This window comes from Pelophylax lessonae (genome assembly GCF_965119305.1).
Source record: "Pelophylax lessonae genome assembly, chromosome: 6".
Taxonomy (NCBI): domain Eukaryota; kingdom Metazoa; phylum Chordata; class Amphibia; order Anura; family Ranidae; genus Pelophylax; species Pelophylax lessonae.
The window spans coordinates 172,295,715-172,313,779 of NC_138773.1; the positions used below are offsets into that span (position 1 = coordinate 172,295,715).

Genomic DNA, 18,065 nt, shown 5'->3' on the forward strand with positions numbered 1-18,065 from the left:
AGAAAATCGGATGTCAGCGGATGGTATTCCGCTGACATCCGCAATGCCATTGACTTACATAATGTCCGCAAATCATCCGAAAAAAATAGTATGATTTGCGGACATACGGAGCGGCCGTGTGAAAGAGCCCTAAAGAATATGGTCAATAAAAGCCTCCAGACAGCCACAAATATTAACCACTTTACCACTAGAGCATTTTGCTGTCTTACGTCTGGGCCACTTTTTGCGATTCGGTGCTGTGTGAATTTAACTGACAATTGCGCGGTCGTGCAACGCCGTACCCAAACGAAATTTACGTCCTTTTTTTCCCACAAACAGAGCTTTATTTTGGTGGTATTTGATCACCTATGAGATTTTTACTTTTTGCGCTATAAACAAAAAAAGAGTGTTTATTTTGAAAAAATAACAATATTTTTAACATTTTTTTTATATGAAATTCCCCCCCCCAAAAAAATGTAAAAATCAATTTTTTTTTAAATTTTTGGCCAATTTGTTTTCTGCTACCTATGTTTGGTAAAAAAAAAATCACAATAAGCGTATTTTGATTGGTTTGCGCAAAAGTTATTGCGTTTACTAACAAAGGGAAAGATTTCTGTAATTTTTGGTGTTTTTTTTTAACGCGTAATGGCGGCGATCTGCGACTTTTTTGCGGGACTGCGACATTGCGGCGGACAGATCGAACCCTTGACTGACATTTTTGACACTTTTGGGGGTACCAGTGACATTACTGCAGTAATCAGTGCTATATATATGCACTGTTACTGTAAAAATGACACTGGCAGGGAAGGGGTTAATTTTATTGGAGAGGGAGGGGTTAATGTATGCCTGGTGCTTACTGATGTGTGGGGGGGGAGGTGACTGAGTGACACAAGGACAGATCCAGGGTTCAGCTATGCTGAACCCTGCAATCTGACCCTGCCTGTCACACTAGATCCCCGACGATCGGGGAAGAGCTGCGGCGATCGCCACTGCTCCTCCCCTGGCCCGACTCCCGCTGTGACTGAAAACAGCGGGAGCGAGCCTCCTGCGGCGCGCGCGCCGCCGAGAAGGGGGAGTGTCTGACGACGTAGGACTACGTCGTCAGACCTACAAGAGCCACTTTGCCGCAGTAGTACTAGGGTACTCAGCGGTAAAGTGGTTAAAAGAAAAACTGTCAACGACCTGAAATAATATCACAGTACAAATCAGTAGTTTTGAACTTGAACTAGCAGGCCCATATTTTAGAGTGTTTAACAACAGTAGCTCTGGCAATATGCGTAATTTCTTTGTTTCTAAGAGACATATATGATCCACTTTGCGTAGCCATTAAGCTAAAGTGGGTACAGTGTGGTGTCCCCAGTGAAGTCGGATCAGAGATTTTGCAGCATTTAATAAATGTGGAAAAATTGACCTCTTATATCGGTCTATTGATTCTGTTGTACAATAGAATAACATAAACCAAGGTTCTAATCTGACCTTGTCACCTTTTATTAGGGGGATCATGTCAGCCACTGCCTGCCAATACACCTGAATGAGTGGGCAAGCTCACCAGCTGTGTCCATGCCTCCACAGTCCCTCCAACACATAGGTGAGACAGATGAAGACATTGCATGCAATTTAACTGGTGTATAATGCCAGCGGATAAGATGTTTATAATTTACTTCCTCTATTGTGGAAGATCGTATGCATAATCGTAACCTTTTGCTTAACAGTAATACTAGATTGCAAATCTTTTTCCCAACTGGAAAAATAACCTGGATAACAAGGACCTTGAAAAGATAGTAGATCTTTATAGCATAATGATACACAATGTGGCAAAGGATGTTGAGACTGCATGATGGATTCAACAGCGTTCAATTCAGATAATGTATGAAGCGGCTGCTGCAATTTACAAACAAAATGGGGCATAGAGCCATTGGCCCATAAAGGTGGGCTTAAGTGACCCACAAAAAAAATTGTTGGGGTTTTAACTTGGTACTCTCAAGGGTGTGGTGTAACAAAGGTTGACAATCCCTGAACCACCGCTTACAACTTTTGTCCAAAAGATCTCAGTAAAAATAAAATGTGTTGTTAAGAAGTGGCATCAATGGAGAGTTATATTTCCAGGAATAATAGGAATGTAAGGAATCCCATATACATAAGGTAGATATAGTCAAAGAAGATGCTGAAGATGCCAAACCCCTGGATGAACACAGAAGCCATGGAAAACCCGACAAATCCGTATCTGCAAGAACTGATTTCAGCTTCGCCCAGAGTTTGGAATCTCCAGCATATTTCCAATCTGCAATCATGTTAAGGCAATCCCTTGATAATATAATTTAATGTTAGGAAGTGCCAAGCCACCCATTCATTTATTGCGGTATAAAACATCTTGAAAGATTCTGGCACCCCTGCCTTTCCATATATAGTGTGAAATGAGGGATTGTAAGGAAGTAAAAAACCTATAGGAACCCCCATAGAGAGCATTTGAAAAAAGAAGAAAAACACGTGGTAATATATTCACCTTACCAACATTTATTTTACCTAGCCTTGGGTGACAAATGGAAGACCAATTGAGTACATCTGTCTTAACTGCATTAGGAAAATCATCACAGCCATTGCTTGATGTGTGTTTTTTCAATAGCTTTAGAGCGATCATAATTAAGTATCTGCTCATCAGTGTGATCCCTCTTTTTCACACATTGTAATTTGTAATTTAGTCATTCCCTGGTTAGAGCCTGGGATTACCGCATGAGCCCGTTTAATTGCTGGTGATCATCATTTGACCACGTTTTCAATTTTAGTGGGTGATTGCTTTTAATTATGTATATTCCTAATATTTGAGGTCATTAACCAATTAACCACCTCCCACCCGGGCCATTGTAAATATACGGCCGGGTGGGAGTCTCGTCCTTCTGAATGGACGTTCCGGAACGTCCTTCAGAAGGAGAGAGATCGCGCCGCCGCGGGCACGCGCAGCGGCGCGATCTCGATGTGCCTGTGTCCCTCGGACACAGAGCAACATCATTTGGCAGGAGGGCCCTGTGATTGGCCCTCCTGATCACATGATGGCTGTGTCCAATCACAGCTGTCATGTAATGTAAATAGAGCCGTTGTAACGGCTTCGATCTCTTCTCCTCCTGACAGATCCTGTCAGTGAGTAGAAGAGAAGAGGATCGGTGCTGCTGCTGGGGTGATCAGTGAGTATTTCTAATTACTCACTGATCACAGGGGGGGTCTGTGCTGGTAATCAGATGATTGATTACCAGTACAGCCTTGGGGGGGGGGGAGGGGTGCCACTAAGCCACCAGGGATGCCCCCCAGTGCCCTCCCTATCAGTGTTGCCCACCAATGCCATCTATCAGTGCTGCCCACCAGTGCCGTTATTGCCATCTATCAGTGCTGCCCACCAGTGCCCATTACTGCCCACCAGTGCCGCCTATCAGTGCCCATCAGTGCCCCCCATCAGTGCCCATCAGTGCCCCCCACCAGTGCCCATCAGTGCCGATCATTGCCGCCCAACAGTGCCACCTATCAGTGCCCATCAGTGCCCATCAGTGCCGCCAATCAGTGCCCATCAGTGCTGCCTATCAGTGCCCATCAGCGCTGCCTATCAGTGCCCACCAATGCTGCATATCAGTGCTATCTATCAGTGCCACATATCAGTGCCCATCAGTGCTGCATATCAGTGCTACCTATCAGTGCCCATCAGTGCTGCATATCAGTGCCACCCCATCAGTGCCACCCCATCAGTGTCTCCTCATCAGTGCCTGTCAGTGCAGCATCATCAGTGCTCATCAGTGCAGGAAAAAACATATCTATTTACAAAATGTTATAACCTAAACAAAAAAACTTTTTTTTTTTTTTTAAACTTTTCAGTCTTTTTTTATTTGTGCACCAAAAAAGAAAAAACCTGACGGTGATCAAATACCACCAAAAGAAAGCTCTATTTGTGGGGAAAAAATGACACAAATTTGGTTTAGGTACAGTGTTGCATGACCGCGCAATTGTCATTCAAATTGCAACAGCGCTAAAAGCTGAAAATTGGTCTGGGAAGGAAGGGGGTTTAAGTGCCCAGTATTGAGGTAGTTAAGGACCAAGCCTATTTCTGACACATGTTGTTTACAAGTTAAAATCAGTATTTTTTGCTAGAAAGTTACTTAGAACCTCCAAAAAGTATATATAGTTTTTTAGCAAAGACTCTGGAGAATAAAATGGCAGTCGTTGCAATATTTTTTGTAATGCGGTATTTGCGCAGCAGTCATTCAAATGCAATTTTTTGGGAAAAAATACATTCCACTGCATTTTAAAAAAAAAAAAACAATAAAGTTAACCCAATTTTCTTTGTATATTGTGAAAGATGGTGTCATGCCGAGTAAAAAAGATACTGAACATGTTATGGTTTAAAATTGCATAAAGGACACTTTAAAAAATTAAGAGGAATTATTTCTAGAATTATTGCTCTTGATATGGCGATCGCAACGATACCTCATATGTGTGGTTAGAACATGGTCTTCATTTTCAGGCGCAACTTACGTATGCATTTTCTTTCGTGCGCCAGCTCATGGTGATGGGGGCGCTTTAAAATTTTCTATTTATTTTATAAATTTTTTTTATTTTTAGCACTTTTTTTAACAAAAAAAAAATCTGATCACTTTTATTGCAGTCACAAGGAATGACAGGTAGTGACAGGTACTCTTCAGGGAGGGATCGGGGGGTCTAAAAGACCCCAGACCCCTCCTCTGCACTTAAAAGTATTCAAAATGCCAAAATCTGCATTTTTGGATACTGACAGTTATTTAAAATTGGCGCCGTTAGCAGCCGAGTAAACGAGAAGTGACGTCATGGCATCTTTTCTGGGTTACTACATCAGAGACCCGATAAAAGCCAAATCCGGCCTTGTTCAGGAATCCAACCAGCCGGCGGACATGCTGGTTGCTCAGGTCTCCCGGTGGGACAGGAGACCCAGGCAGAGACAGGGACAGCGGCGGGGGGAGGACGTCCCCTCCCGCTCGCTGGGATAACAGCCGAGCAGCTGCTGAGCCGCATCACTTGTTATCTCCTAAAAGCCAACCGCTGGCTCTAAAATAACGGGTACCGGGTAAATGCCTGCAGCTGCAGGCATCATTACAACCACTTCTTCAAGCCGACATACAGGTATGTAGGTTTGCGATGAATCTGTTTGATACAACTTGTGGCTGCATCAGGTACTTGCTTTCTTTGGGGACTCTCTCCAAATTTTTTCTATATGTATGTTTTCTATTGCCTTACCCATTTTAGAATAGAAAACCATGTTCTTTATTCAGTGAATTATTCTGTCTACAATATCAAATCAAATAATTACTACATGATATGGAAACGTCAAGGAAGAAAAAGGAAATATTTAAATGTGTACAACACTTACCTGCATAGTCTGTTCTTGCAAAATGGCTGTCCTCTGATTTCGTAGTTGCTGTTGTATTTTCTGTATAAAGCAAAATTAATTTGTTAGCTGTTATGCTAGCTCTAGTAAATTTTGATATGTATTTATTCATTTCCAAACTAAATATAGAACAATGAGGCATATCAGTTTTATGGATAAGCTAATCGTCCCAGGTTGAGTTCATAAACAGTTTAGCAATTCTTGCTCAAAATCCAAAATTGTGGTAACCACCCCATTGAAATCTATGGGGGATGGGGGGATCTTGTCATTTAAATGTTTCCATTTGTAGTACTAATAGACAAGTTTTTGTCAAATGAAATCCAGGGGGGTTTGCTGTGAACCCAAAACTCATCTTTTATTTTAATACATTTTCAAGCATGTTTACATTCGCTTACTGTTAACTGACTCATTACCTCTGGTGGAAGTCCCAGCATCAACTATTTTGGCATAATATTTGTTGAAGGTTAGCTATGAACTTTCCCCCTGCTAGTTTTGAGGTAATGTTTCTAATGTTCTTGATTTTAGTTTCAAATTAAAAATACTGACCTCCTACACGTTATTCTCACTCTTATTGTATTCAAAGGTTTCAACAATATGCCTCCCTTTCCCCTCTTTCTTCAAGAATGTGCATATTGGGCTTGATTTAAAAAAAATAGACTTTTCACTTTACAAGGAAATTTTCCCTCTGTTTAGTGAATAAAGCAAAGCTCTGTTGACTTCAGAAGCTAAGGGAACATTTCCTTTCTAAGTGAGCATTCCCTTGCAAAGTGAACAGCCTATTTGTCATTAGTAAATCAACCCCATTGAGTTCCTGCAGTCTCTCCTGAAATGTTTGATCCTTCAGACCTTTAACCATTTTTGTTGCCTGTCTCTGGATCCATGCTATCATATCAATATCCTTTTGTAAATGAGGTCTCCAGAACTAGACACAGTATTCTAAGTGAGGTCTATAGGAATCACAACCTCCCTCCTCCTGCTGGCTATCCTCTAATGATGAACCCCAGAATTCTTTTTACTTCACCCCCTGCCTGGACACATTGCTCATTTTGCAATTAACTGAAATTGGAATCCCCAAATCCTTTTCCTATGTATTTCTGGCCAACACCGTATCTCCAGTATTGTACTGTGAACCGCAGTTTCCACTGCTTTGACCAATCTTCCAACAATAACAAATAGTGTTCCATGTTACAAACACCTCTAGAAATATAAAGCTATTAAGAAAATTTCCTACATTTGTGTCATCAGCAAAAAAACATAGAGAGGCTTCACAGTGCCCTGCTAAACTTTGGATAAAGCGCAGCTAACCTGCAGTTTTTATGTGGGTTATCTGCACTTTGCCATAGACTTCAGTTATGTCCCACGCACAAAAAAAAAATGTGTGTTAGCTTTGCCTAAAACACAGCGGGCCGGTGTGAAGCTACCCATCTCTATGCCCACCAAACCTTCATTAATATCACTGACAAACAGTCCAAATAGAACAGAACCTAGCACAGAACCTTCTGGTACACCACTAGTGAGCGGTCTCTGTTCCAAATGAACCCCATTTAAAGCCACACTCTGATATCTATTTATTAGCCAACTGCATATCCACTGAACCACCCAAAAGTTAAGTTCAAGCTTGTACAACTTTTTTATGACTGTTAAGTTTAAAAAACCTTTGGCTGTGGTGTAAGCAGAGGGGTCCATTGATTAGTCAGATACAGTGTGTATAGAAAAGAATCCCTCCCCTTTAAAATAATCACATTTTGTTGGCCTGAAATGAAGACAGACACAATTTTTGTTTTAGTCAGTATATGTACTTACTGTACATATACCCAGTAAAGTGACTAGTCTCAGGTGATACACAGAGATTAAACAAATCTTTCTACGCATGTTGTACCTGTTTATCTGCAGCTATTTCTCCTGTACACCTTCTAAAACACACAGATCAAAGTATTTTTAACAGCTCTAGCAGGCGGGGATAGGGATCTGATATCAGACATTACTGAACTAAGCTCCAGTGAACCCTGAAACCTCAGTGAGGTCCTCGCTGATGAAGTCCTATTGGACGTAACGTGTACAGGAAGTAGATGCTTTCTTGTGATGTCACCCGCTGCTAGCCTGAGTTCACATTGAGGGGTTGATACGTACACCTTTTCTGCAAGCTGATGAAATGTGAGTTTTTTTACTTTATTTAAAAATTTTAAAGATTTTAGACAGAGATCACTATTAATCTGTCTTTGTTTTATATATTACATCGGGGGGACTTGCCATATTGGAATCATTAAAGCTGGATGCCTCAGACGTTTTAACCTTTGCTGAGAAAATCACATATGACCATCCTGTTCATTCAGGGGTCAATATCCTGAGGTGAGCGGCCTGTGTGACTATTGGTGGTGGATTCCTCACCGGAGGTGGTTGACCTAACTTTCCCATTCTTTCACTACTTATTGGGAATCTCCATAGTGGATGGACTTTTGAGTTTGGGGGTCTATTTCTCTTCCCTGGACTTTTTTATATTTAGTTGCATTACACCATATGTGTATTTATTACACACTATAGAAGGATGTACTTTGTTATTTTTTTATGTCTGAGGTTTACAACCACTTGAAATAAGAGAATGGGAGTGTATGTGTGTCACTGCTCTACATGTACAGGTGGTTTTTGCAGCTTTGTGATAGGAAAAGAATATATCTCTCTATTTGGATGAGTGTGTTTTATTTTATTATAAAGGAGACAACACAAACCTAATTTCTAAATGCCACATAGGTACTGAAAGTAATTTAAGAGGAATTTCAATTAGAATTCAGGGATAACCCTAATGTTAAAGCGGTAGTAAAGTCCATTTATTTACCTGTACCTACAGGTAAGTCTATAATAAGGCTTACATGTAGGTACAATGAATATTTCCTAAACTTGCACCATTTAGGAGTCACATTTGTAGCAGCCAGTGATGTCACTCTGAATGGATGGCCCACCAGTAAACTGTCTATTCAGAGCACTGTGACACGATTGTGCCTTCTGTGCGCATGTGCGGGAAAGACATCATCACGGCCCAGCCATTAAAACAGTTGGAGCACACAAACCCAGGAGGAAGACCAGATGGGGATGGAAACCATGTAAGCACTGACAGCGCACCACTGGAGGGATCCACTTTAGAGGTAAGTCTGTCATGACGTGCTAGTATGCTATTTCAAGAGGTAACTACTACTTTACAAATACTCCCTTCCTCCTCCTAAATCCTATGCTTACTAAACTGTGTAAAAAATATGCCTATGCTTACCTATTTTCATGCTGCTCCAGTCAGTCACATGATCTGGCTCCCCTGTGTCAGCCAGCGCTCCTGCAGGGGAGAGGAAGGATGGTCTAAAGTAAATCTTTGGGTGACATTAATATTGAAGTATTAAAACTTCTCAGGATCTAAAAATCAGACCTAGCTACACAACTGACCCAACCACTGAACCAAAGTGAGTGAAATGATGAATATAAGCAAAATATAGCTGCCACTTAACATATAAATGAATAATTAGCAGATCTACTAACAACGTGAACATACAGGTAAATAGTGGTGCTAAACAATAATAAATCTTACAATAAATGAAACCCAGTGATAATAAAGTGCATAAATCAATTAAAGTCCAAAATTAACATATCCATAGCTGAATATGTACATAGATTAGTCCATTACATTTTAGATATTGTTGATTGAATATTCTCAACACCACACCATGTGCAAAACCTGTCACCGCTTCCTCATAGGATGTACATTCACCAACAATATTTGGCTCACACTCTCATACTTGGCAGTGTAAATTTGTACCCCTCAGGGTTGTGTATAATCCAGCAATCTGTACTCCAAATACATTTTTTTGTACTCTATTGCACTAGTGGAGTATTTTTCTTTGTTTCATATACACTGGATTGTGAGATTCACCTTCTAGATTGGAGTACGGATTGCTAAATTATACACAACCCTGAGGGGTACAAATTTATACTGCCGAGCATGAGAGTGTGAGGCAAATATTGTTGGTGAGTGTACATCCTATGGGGAAGTGGTGACACCTTTTTGCACATGGTGTGGTGTGGAGAATATTCAATCAACAATATCTGATTTGTCAACCACTGATCTATGTACATATTCAGCTATGGATATGTTCATTTTGGACTTTAATTGATTTACGCACTTTATTATCACAGGGTGTCTCTTATTGTAAGATTTATTATTGTTTAGCGCCAGTATTTACCTGTATGTTCACGTTGTTGGTAGATCTGCTAATGTTGAAGTTTTACCAGTAGACGTGTGTAATTAGTTTCGGTCCAAATATAAATTTGGATGAATTTTGGGTTATTCGAATATTTGGATGTATCTGAATCTCCAATTGAAATTGTAACAAATTATTTGAAATGTGTTACATTTATTAGTCTATTAACGAATTTAACATTGTGGGAACTATTCGAATCGGTCGAAAAACTATCGACCGATTCATATTCTATTTGAAGAATAGCTGGTTGTGAAGCAGCGGGTCGGGAAGCCGGCCGCCGCGTCCTTAACAAATGATGACTTATCAGCTTCCCCGCTGACATCTGAAATGTAGACAAAAGAATGCCGGAAAATTCAAAAACAAAAACACTGTTGGGTCCTCCCCCAATTCATACCAGGACCTTAGGGTCTGGTATGGATTCTAAGGGGAACCTCATGCCAAAATTTAAAAAAGAAATGGTGTGGTGTCCCCCCAAAATCCATACAGGTTGAGTGAGCCCCCCTTCCTGAACCATACCAGGCCCACATACCCTCAACATGGGGGTGCTTTGGGGCAGAGGGGCAACAACAGGGGACATTGTTTTTTATTTTTTAATAAAGGAATTGTCAATAACTTGTGTACTGTCTTTATTCACTTTTTGGTGAATGAGTAGGGGTACTATATACCTCATACTCATTCACATTGGGGGGGAATGGAATCTTGGGGTACCCTTGTTAAAGGAGGCTTCCGGATTCCGATAAACCCCCTGCCTGCAGACCCCCACAACCACAGCCCAGGGTTGTAGGGAAGAGGCCATTGCCTCCATCAACATGGGGACAAGGTGCTTTGGGATAGAGGGAACATTTTTCGACCGATTCAAAGAAAGTGAAATTTGTTAGAAAATTGTTCGAAGATTAATAAACAAAATGAAATGAAACTAAACTAAACGAATTCTGAAAGGAATCAACTAAACAACATTAGTAACATAACAAATCTTTTCAAAATTAAACTAAACAAATGTTTCTGTTCTGCACATGTCTAGCAACCAGCCATTGTTGAGTGCTCTCTCCTCTTCTCTGTTGCTGGCTGCTGGCAGACACAGGGGAGATCATGTGACCAGACCAAAGTGGCATTACAATAGGTAAGTATATACATCTTCTTAAGCAGGTTATACACTGACTGGAAATTGGCCAGTTCAGCATGAACCTGACAACTTTTGGTCCTTGTGTACTGCTGTTTGTTCAACAGAAACCAGTTTAATGACTGGTTTATGTGGAATGGTCCTACTGGAAAACCAGCATTCGATCAGCCATTAGATGCAAGCAGTGATCTGTGGATTCTGATTGGTCAGAATACAACACATTACACATCATTTGTGTTGATTCTGGAATCTGTCAGTTAGTTTTCATTCAACACTGGTTGAATGAAATAAAATACTGAACATGTATACCTTGCTTTACAAAGTTTGGAGGGATTTTTAGAATTAGTTAAGGTTACTCGGAAATCTACTTAAATGAAACAAGAGTTATAAAAGTTATTACAACCTAATAGTTTTTTGTACTGTGATAAATATATTTATTTATACTTATTTATTTATACTGTAAATTATTTTGACTGACAAAACTTATTTTCTACAAAAATGTTTTTTTACTTGCATGGTTTCTATACATCTAAACATTTTTGCAACATTTTTTTGTGGTGACGTTTCACTTATCAAAGAATACCCAATCACAAAAATAACAACTGAATTTTAACTTGCACATGATTGGATGATGGAAGTCAGCAGAGCTCCACCTCATTCACTAAACTCTGGTGCAAATTCTCTTGCAAAGTAAACAGCCTATTTGCCTTTTGTAAATCCACCATGCTGATTTCATTTTTATCAGTTAAAATGAAAATCTGCCTGTATATCATAACTAGTTTGCTTAATCTATCATTTAAAAAACCCCAGCACTTGCGCTTGCTTGATAATGGACCCCAGCTTTTCCTACTGCCAATTATAGCATTTTAAAAATCAAGAGCCTGACTATGTGAACTTCCTGACCCCACGTTATTTACTGAAATATGTTTTACAGTTCTGAACATTATCATGGAACAAATAATACTTTAAGGCTTTAGACATTGACTGATACCACTGACAGATTTACTATGTTTTGATGTATTTATGACCCTGTAAATTCTTAATAAAATAGGGCTGTTAAACTTTAGTTTAAGATAAGATGGTAAAAAAAAAATGTATCCACTAAAGCTTTAATATTTTTTTTACCTTATGTTATTTATTGTAGAAGGATGTGAAAAAATACTGACAGCCTTTCCATGGTTTGATTTAATCAATAGTTATGTTTCATTACAGATGTTATCAGTTTAAATAAAGTGATGTGAACTACTGTATATGCAGAAATCAAAGTTGATGTACATAGTTTTTTTTTCCTGCAATGGATGTTATAGATGTCAGAAAATAGATAGGAACAAAAAATATTATGGAACAAACAGCTGACTGGGCCAGCAGAATTGTTGGTTTCACGGGCAAAATGTTACCAGCAAAAAGACAGGAATTTGCAATTAGTATAACCTCACTTAGAATGTTGAATTTATCTTTGTATCTTTCACCTAGAGACACATTTGAATACAATACAGAAGACACTAAGTCAATGATTCTGAAAGTATTTCTGAATGTCACACAATCGTGAATTGGTGCTCCATTTATCCCATCATGCCAGCATAAAATAAATTAAAAGGGATTTTCTTTTCACATGATTGGACATGTAAAGTGAATTTTCATACAACATATTTTGTGAACATCATTCACAAATTCTTTAGTAAATCCGCCTCAATGTGTTCACTGAAAGACTTCTTAAGAAAGAATGGGGGGGGGGGGGGGTAAACAAGCAAGACATGGAGTGTGCTGCAGAGAAGGGTGGCAAAATGGCACTAAATGGGACAGAAGCCACATTAGGGTGGATAAAAAGCAATGATTTTGAAAACAAAGTTCAAAAAATCTGATTTTTTTAATTTAACTCAGATTTTTTTTATTTAACTCAGATTTTTTTTATTTAACTCAGATTTTTTTTATTTAAATCAGATTTTTTTTAATCAACTTTATTTTAATAAAATGATTTTGGAGCAAAAAACTAAAGACAGTTTTATTTGTAAAATACATTAATAATTTAGTTTATTCAGCATAAAATGAAGCCATGTAGCATGAGGCTGTATATTCTGCAATATTTACATTAATGGTAAACTCATTCAATGAATCCAGGCTCTGCTAGCTGAGATAACATGCACTGCATTGATGCATTCACACAATTTCACACTAACTACCACCAAGAATGAGTCCTTACATTTAAAGAGCACCTGTCATTTCAGATCCATCACAGCAGCGCCTGTTAGCGGGCATCCATTCACCTGCTGCCGCCACGACCCTCAGCATACTGTGTCACTGCCGCATTACCAGCTGTCCCATTAAATTGAATAAGACTGTTGTTTAGTCAACAGCGGGTCAGAAGAGGAGCCGCTGCAGGACAGAGATGACAGTTGCTCTTAAAAAGTTATAATTTTAATCGAGTTTATTTAAATCAAGCCATTTTACTAGTGGTTGGAATCATTATTTAAATCTTGATTTAAATCAACTTGATTTAAATCAAATCCATCCTGGTACACATTTACATATTCCAAAGTCACTGTACCCACAAAATATGCCACAAGCAACAGTCTAACCAACACGTAAAAAAATTCAACACAATAATTTAGAAAAAAACGAAACTCTTATATTACATATGCTTTCCTACACACAGTCTACCTTCAGGAAGAACATCATTAACCACTTGCGCCCCACCCACCGTACATGTACTGCGGCACTCTGCCGCTGCTGGGCAAAGCGACGTAGCCCTACGTCGCTCGCTCAGGGGACTGTAGGGGGCGAGTGCGCGCTGCCGGGGGCACGCTCCCGCCCCAGCTCGTTACCTGGGGAGCCAGCGCGTGTGACCGGTGGCTCCGATGGCCGCTGGCCACTCGCAATCTCCCGCAGCAGAGAGAGAAGGACAGACGTTTGATGTAAACACAGCCGTCTGTCATTCTCACTGAAGTAATCACAGAGGCTATGTGATCCTGCTATATAGGATCGCATGTCTCTGTGATATCTTCACAAGCCACGCCCCTCCACAGTTAGAATCAAGCCCCTAGGGATACATTTAACCCCTTGATCACCAGTACAGTTAACCCCTTCCCTGCCATTATCATTTTTACAGTAACAGTGCATATTTTTAGCACTGATTACTGTAGTAATGTCACTGGTACCCCCAAAAGTGTCTAAAATGTCAGTTAGGGGTCCGATCAGTCCGCCAAAATCCTGCAAAAAAAATTGCAGATCGCCGCCATTACTAGTAAAAATAAAAAAAAACAATAAAAATGACATAAATCTTTCCCGTAGTTAGTAAACGCAATAACTTTTGCGCAAACCAATCAAAATACGCTTATTGCAATTTTTTTTTTAACCAAAAATATGTTGCAGAAAACAAATTGGCCTAAAATGTTAAAAAATTTTGATTTTTACATTTTTTTTGAGAATTTCATATAAAAATTTTTGAAAAATATTGTTATTTTTTCAAAATTGTCGCTCTTTTTTTGTTTATAGCGCAAAAATAAAAATTGCACAGGTGATCAAATACCACCAAAAGAAAGCTCTGTTTGTGGTACAGCATCGCACAACCGTCCGTTAAAGTCACGCAGTGCCGAATCGCAAAATAGGGCCTGGTCATTGAGCAGCCAAATCCTCCAGGGCTAAAGTGATTAACATAGTGACTACTTAGGAACCAGCAACTGTTTTATAATATAAAGTGTATGGTGATCAGGAGTATGTCATATAAAGCTTTGCACACAGTGTAGTGCTCAGGAGTATATCTCATACAGCCCAGAATACAAAATGCAATGGTCAAGAGTATGTAATATACAACCCAGCATACAGAGTGCAATGGTCATGAGTATATCAGATAAAGTCCAGCAAACAGAGGTTAGTGATCAGGAGTATGTCATGTATAGCCCACTGCACAGAGTTTAGTGGTCAAGGGTATGTCATATACAGCCCAGCATACAGAGTGCAGTGATCAGGAGCATGTCACATACAGCCTGATATACAAAGTGCAGTGATCAGGAGTATGCCATTTACATCCCAATGTGCAGATTGCAGTGGTCAAGAGCATGTCAATTACAGGATGGCATACAAAGTGTAGTGGTAAGGAACATTTTATTTTACAGTCTAGAATACAGAGTGCAGTGGTCAGGAGCATGCATATACAGCACAGCATACAGAGTGCAGGGGTCAGGAACACATTATGCTGTATACAGCCAAGTGTGCAGCTATACATGCTGTACATTAATGGGCAGGGTGAGGAAGAATAAGATGCAAGAATGCCTAGGCTGAGTGGTTCCTGCTCCTAATTGGTCAACAGGCTACACCATAGATAGATGCTCAGGGTGATTAAAACTACCCATATTTACACTTTGCCTACTTGTACCTCCTCTGTGCTCTGTATTAGATAATTTACAGACACATAGGGCCTGATTCATAGTACGGCGAATTGGCGTTTCGGCGTGATTTTGCGAAGCGGCGATTATTTAAGTCTGAAATTGGCATTCAAAGAACGGCGGGCGGAAAATAGCGCCTAGTGTGAGATTCATTAAGATGCAATATGGTCAGAGCGCGACTTAAAACCACGCCAGCTAAAAGCTCGACTAAAGTTTAGCCAAATTTTCCCCTGTACCCCCAAAAATCCCAAATCACTGTGGAAGGTGTGGAAGTCAATTTGGAGATGACTTGCGTTTAAAAAATCTCAAAAACTGACTTAGAAAGAGAGATATCTGCGAAAGTGTGGAAAGGTTAAACAGCTTCTCCAGCCGCGAGCTGCGAACTCGCGAATGTGCGCATGCGCAACGTCAAATTGGCTCAAAAAATTTCGCCAGCGCGATTTTGGGTCAATTTTTTTTTGAATACCGCTTGCAAATCCGCTGTCTCGCCCATAGAAAATGGCAAAAACCGGCGGAATTGGAAAAACATGCACACTTCCAACAAGGGATCCTTTAGTAAACACCATCACATTCCATACACCTTTCCTGCTAACTCCGAAATCATAACAGTCAAATCTACAGTGTTTATATAGAACCTCCACATTCTCTGAAAAAACCCACAAAATATTACATTGGGGAATTGGTCGTCAGATTGAAATATGTTTTACATCTATTTTTTTTCTAAGAAAGATTATTAGCATTTCACACATATCAAGGAAATGTCACAATTTTGACAATATTTTATGTGTTTCCAAAGAATGTTTTTAGAAATATATTGCAAATACTACCTTTTCTTCCATATGGGTATGGCCAAGTGTTACCATTTTACTACACATTTAACTGAAGGTATATATATATATATCCCTTATACTTGGCTAATTAGCAAAGTATGCCCAACAAACAAATAGAGCTTTAGCTCACAATATTGCTACATATTGACTTTATGGGGCATCTTTTGTATTTTGTTCATGTCTTTGGATTAAAAGTTTGCTGATACACATGCCTTTTTCAAACATGAACAAAATTAATGATGTCAACATTTGGAGGATTGGAGATATCCAAGTGTTGCCCATACAGAGGGCACCTTCCGGATTCGAACTTACAAACCTACAGCAGGAAGGCAGACTCCCTAATCATTGTGCTATTTCTCAGTGAGCGTTGGGTGTTTTCCTCATGCCGTCAAAATGCTCACATGGGAACAGGGGCCATTGAACTGAATAGGATTGGATTTTTTGCCTGTTTTGGGAGCTGATCCTTGAGCTGGACAAATCCCCCTCAAACGCCCCCAAACGGGCTACGTTCACATGTACGTGTTTGTGGTCTGTTTTTGGGGCTTTTGTAGGTGATTTCATATAACAATGCCTGCCCAAAAAATGCATGTCAAAACGCCTGTGAAAACGCCAGCCAAAATGCACATAAGAACGCCTGATATAATTGCCACGCCAAATTTAGGGATGTTCATGAGTGATGAGTCAGATTGTTGGCTTACATATCTGGTCAATCGTCACAATCTCACTTCTCAAATCCCAAAAGGTGTGTTTCAATTGTTTCCCTAAATATATATTTCTCTCTCTCTCACGTAATTGTATATATATGTATGTATTCCTGTATCTAAACATTCTAAATAATGACTAGCAAACTTCAAGAGAGAATTTTTTCAATTCACATATACTATACACACCTACATACATTTCTATTCCTCATTTCTATTTCCCTTGTTTTGGCAACTGAGCATGCTCCAAAACACACAGGATACACACAGTTAATTTTTGGACTGGGCGTTACCATTCTGGGTGTGTTTGCTTGGATTATATATAGCTCACTCAGACATCAGGAAAGATTTGACCTACGAAGAGGTCCAATATATTTGTGTGTCACATGTTTTATGGGTAACATTTTTGGCCCTTTGTTATTTATGGAGGTGAGATTTGGCTGTGTTGTGTGTTGACTCTCTGTAAGTATTTATTGCTGTTAACATAATTCTGTCAATCTGCACATGCATCTGTTGATTATGGGCTCTTTGTCGATGTATATGGTCTAAATGTTGTACAAAGGTTTTTTTGGTTTGAAAAATACAAATGTAATAAACAGCATGTTTCCAATTTTTTTTTTAAAATGTCTTCATGTGTCTAAATAAAGTTTTCTGGTGTCCACAAATGTATGTATTTGTATTTCTTTTTCTAAGTTAAATCTGCTTAATGGTTGTGTATGTTCACTATTCGCGAATTCGCGAATATACAAAACCGCGTTCTCACATTTATACATGAAACCGGAAACGAAACTTTTGGTGCGTGCACACGTTTCCGGAAATTGTCCAGGCCCTGTCGTAAGTGTGCATCATGGCTCCTGCACTGTTTACAGCCGAAATCGTGGCATTTGTGTGTAAGGTAAGGAGGGGGTGTGAGTGTGCAGGGTGCGGGATGGGGGATGGGGGATGGTGGCTGGGTGGGTCGCTTATCTAGCGGGTGTGCAAGAAACTTTTGGTCTGCTGATCTGCGCATGCACTTTCTGCCTATTAGACGTGATCTAGAAGCTTCCTGTTATAGAAACTTCCTAGATGTGAACCTGTTCCCTATATATATATATATATATGTATGTGTGTATATATATATATGTGTATATATGTATATATGTATATATGTATATATATATATATATATATATATATTATATGTATATATATATATTATATGTATATATATATATATATATATATATATATATTATATGTATATATATATATATATTATATGTATATATATATTATATGTATATATATATATATTTTATATATATATATATATATTTATATTATATTATATGTATGTATATATATATATATATATATATATTATATTATATGTATATATATATATATATATATATATATATATATTATATTA

At 39.1% G+C, this 18,065-nt stretch overlaps 1 protein-coding gene across 4 annotated transcripts in view; it reads right to left on the minus strand.

Moving 5' to 3' along the window:
- The window catches only part of TMEFF2 (transmembrane protein with EGF like and two follistatin like domains 2), a 915,272-nt gene that overhangs the window by 209,841 nt on the left and 687,366 nt on the right, over window positions 1-18,065 (minus strand). For 2 of the 4 annotated variants that reach the window (XM_082261208.1, XM_082261209.1), the window contains exons 7-8: window positions 8,643-8,702; window positions 5,363-5,422 (exon numbers count right to left, since the gene is read on the minus strand). In XM_082261208.1, the coding sequence (XP_082117334.1) occupies window positions 5,363-5,422; window positions 8,643-8,702 (120 nt within the window). The remainder of the gene's footprint in view (window positions 1-5,362; window positions 5,423-8,642; window positions 8,703-18,065) is intronic. The other 2 variants (XM_082261210.1, XM_082261211.1) reach the window with 1 other exon arrangement.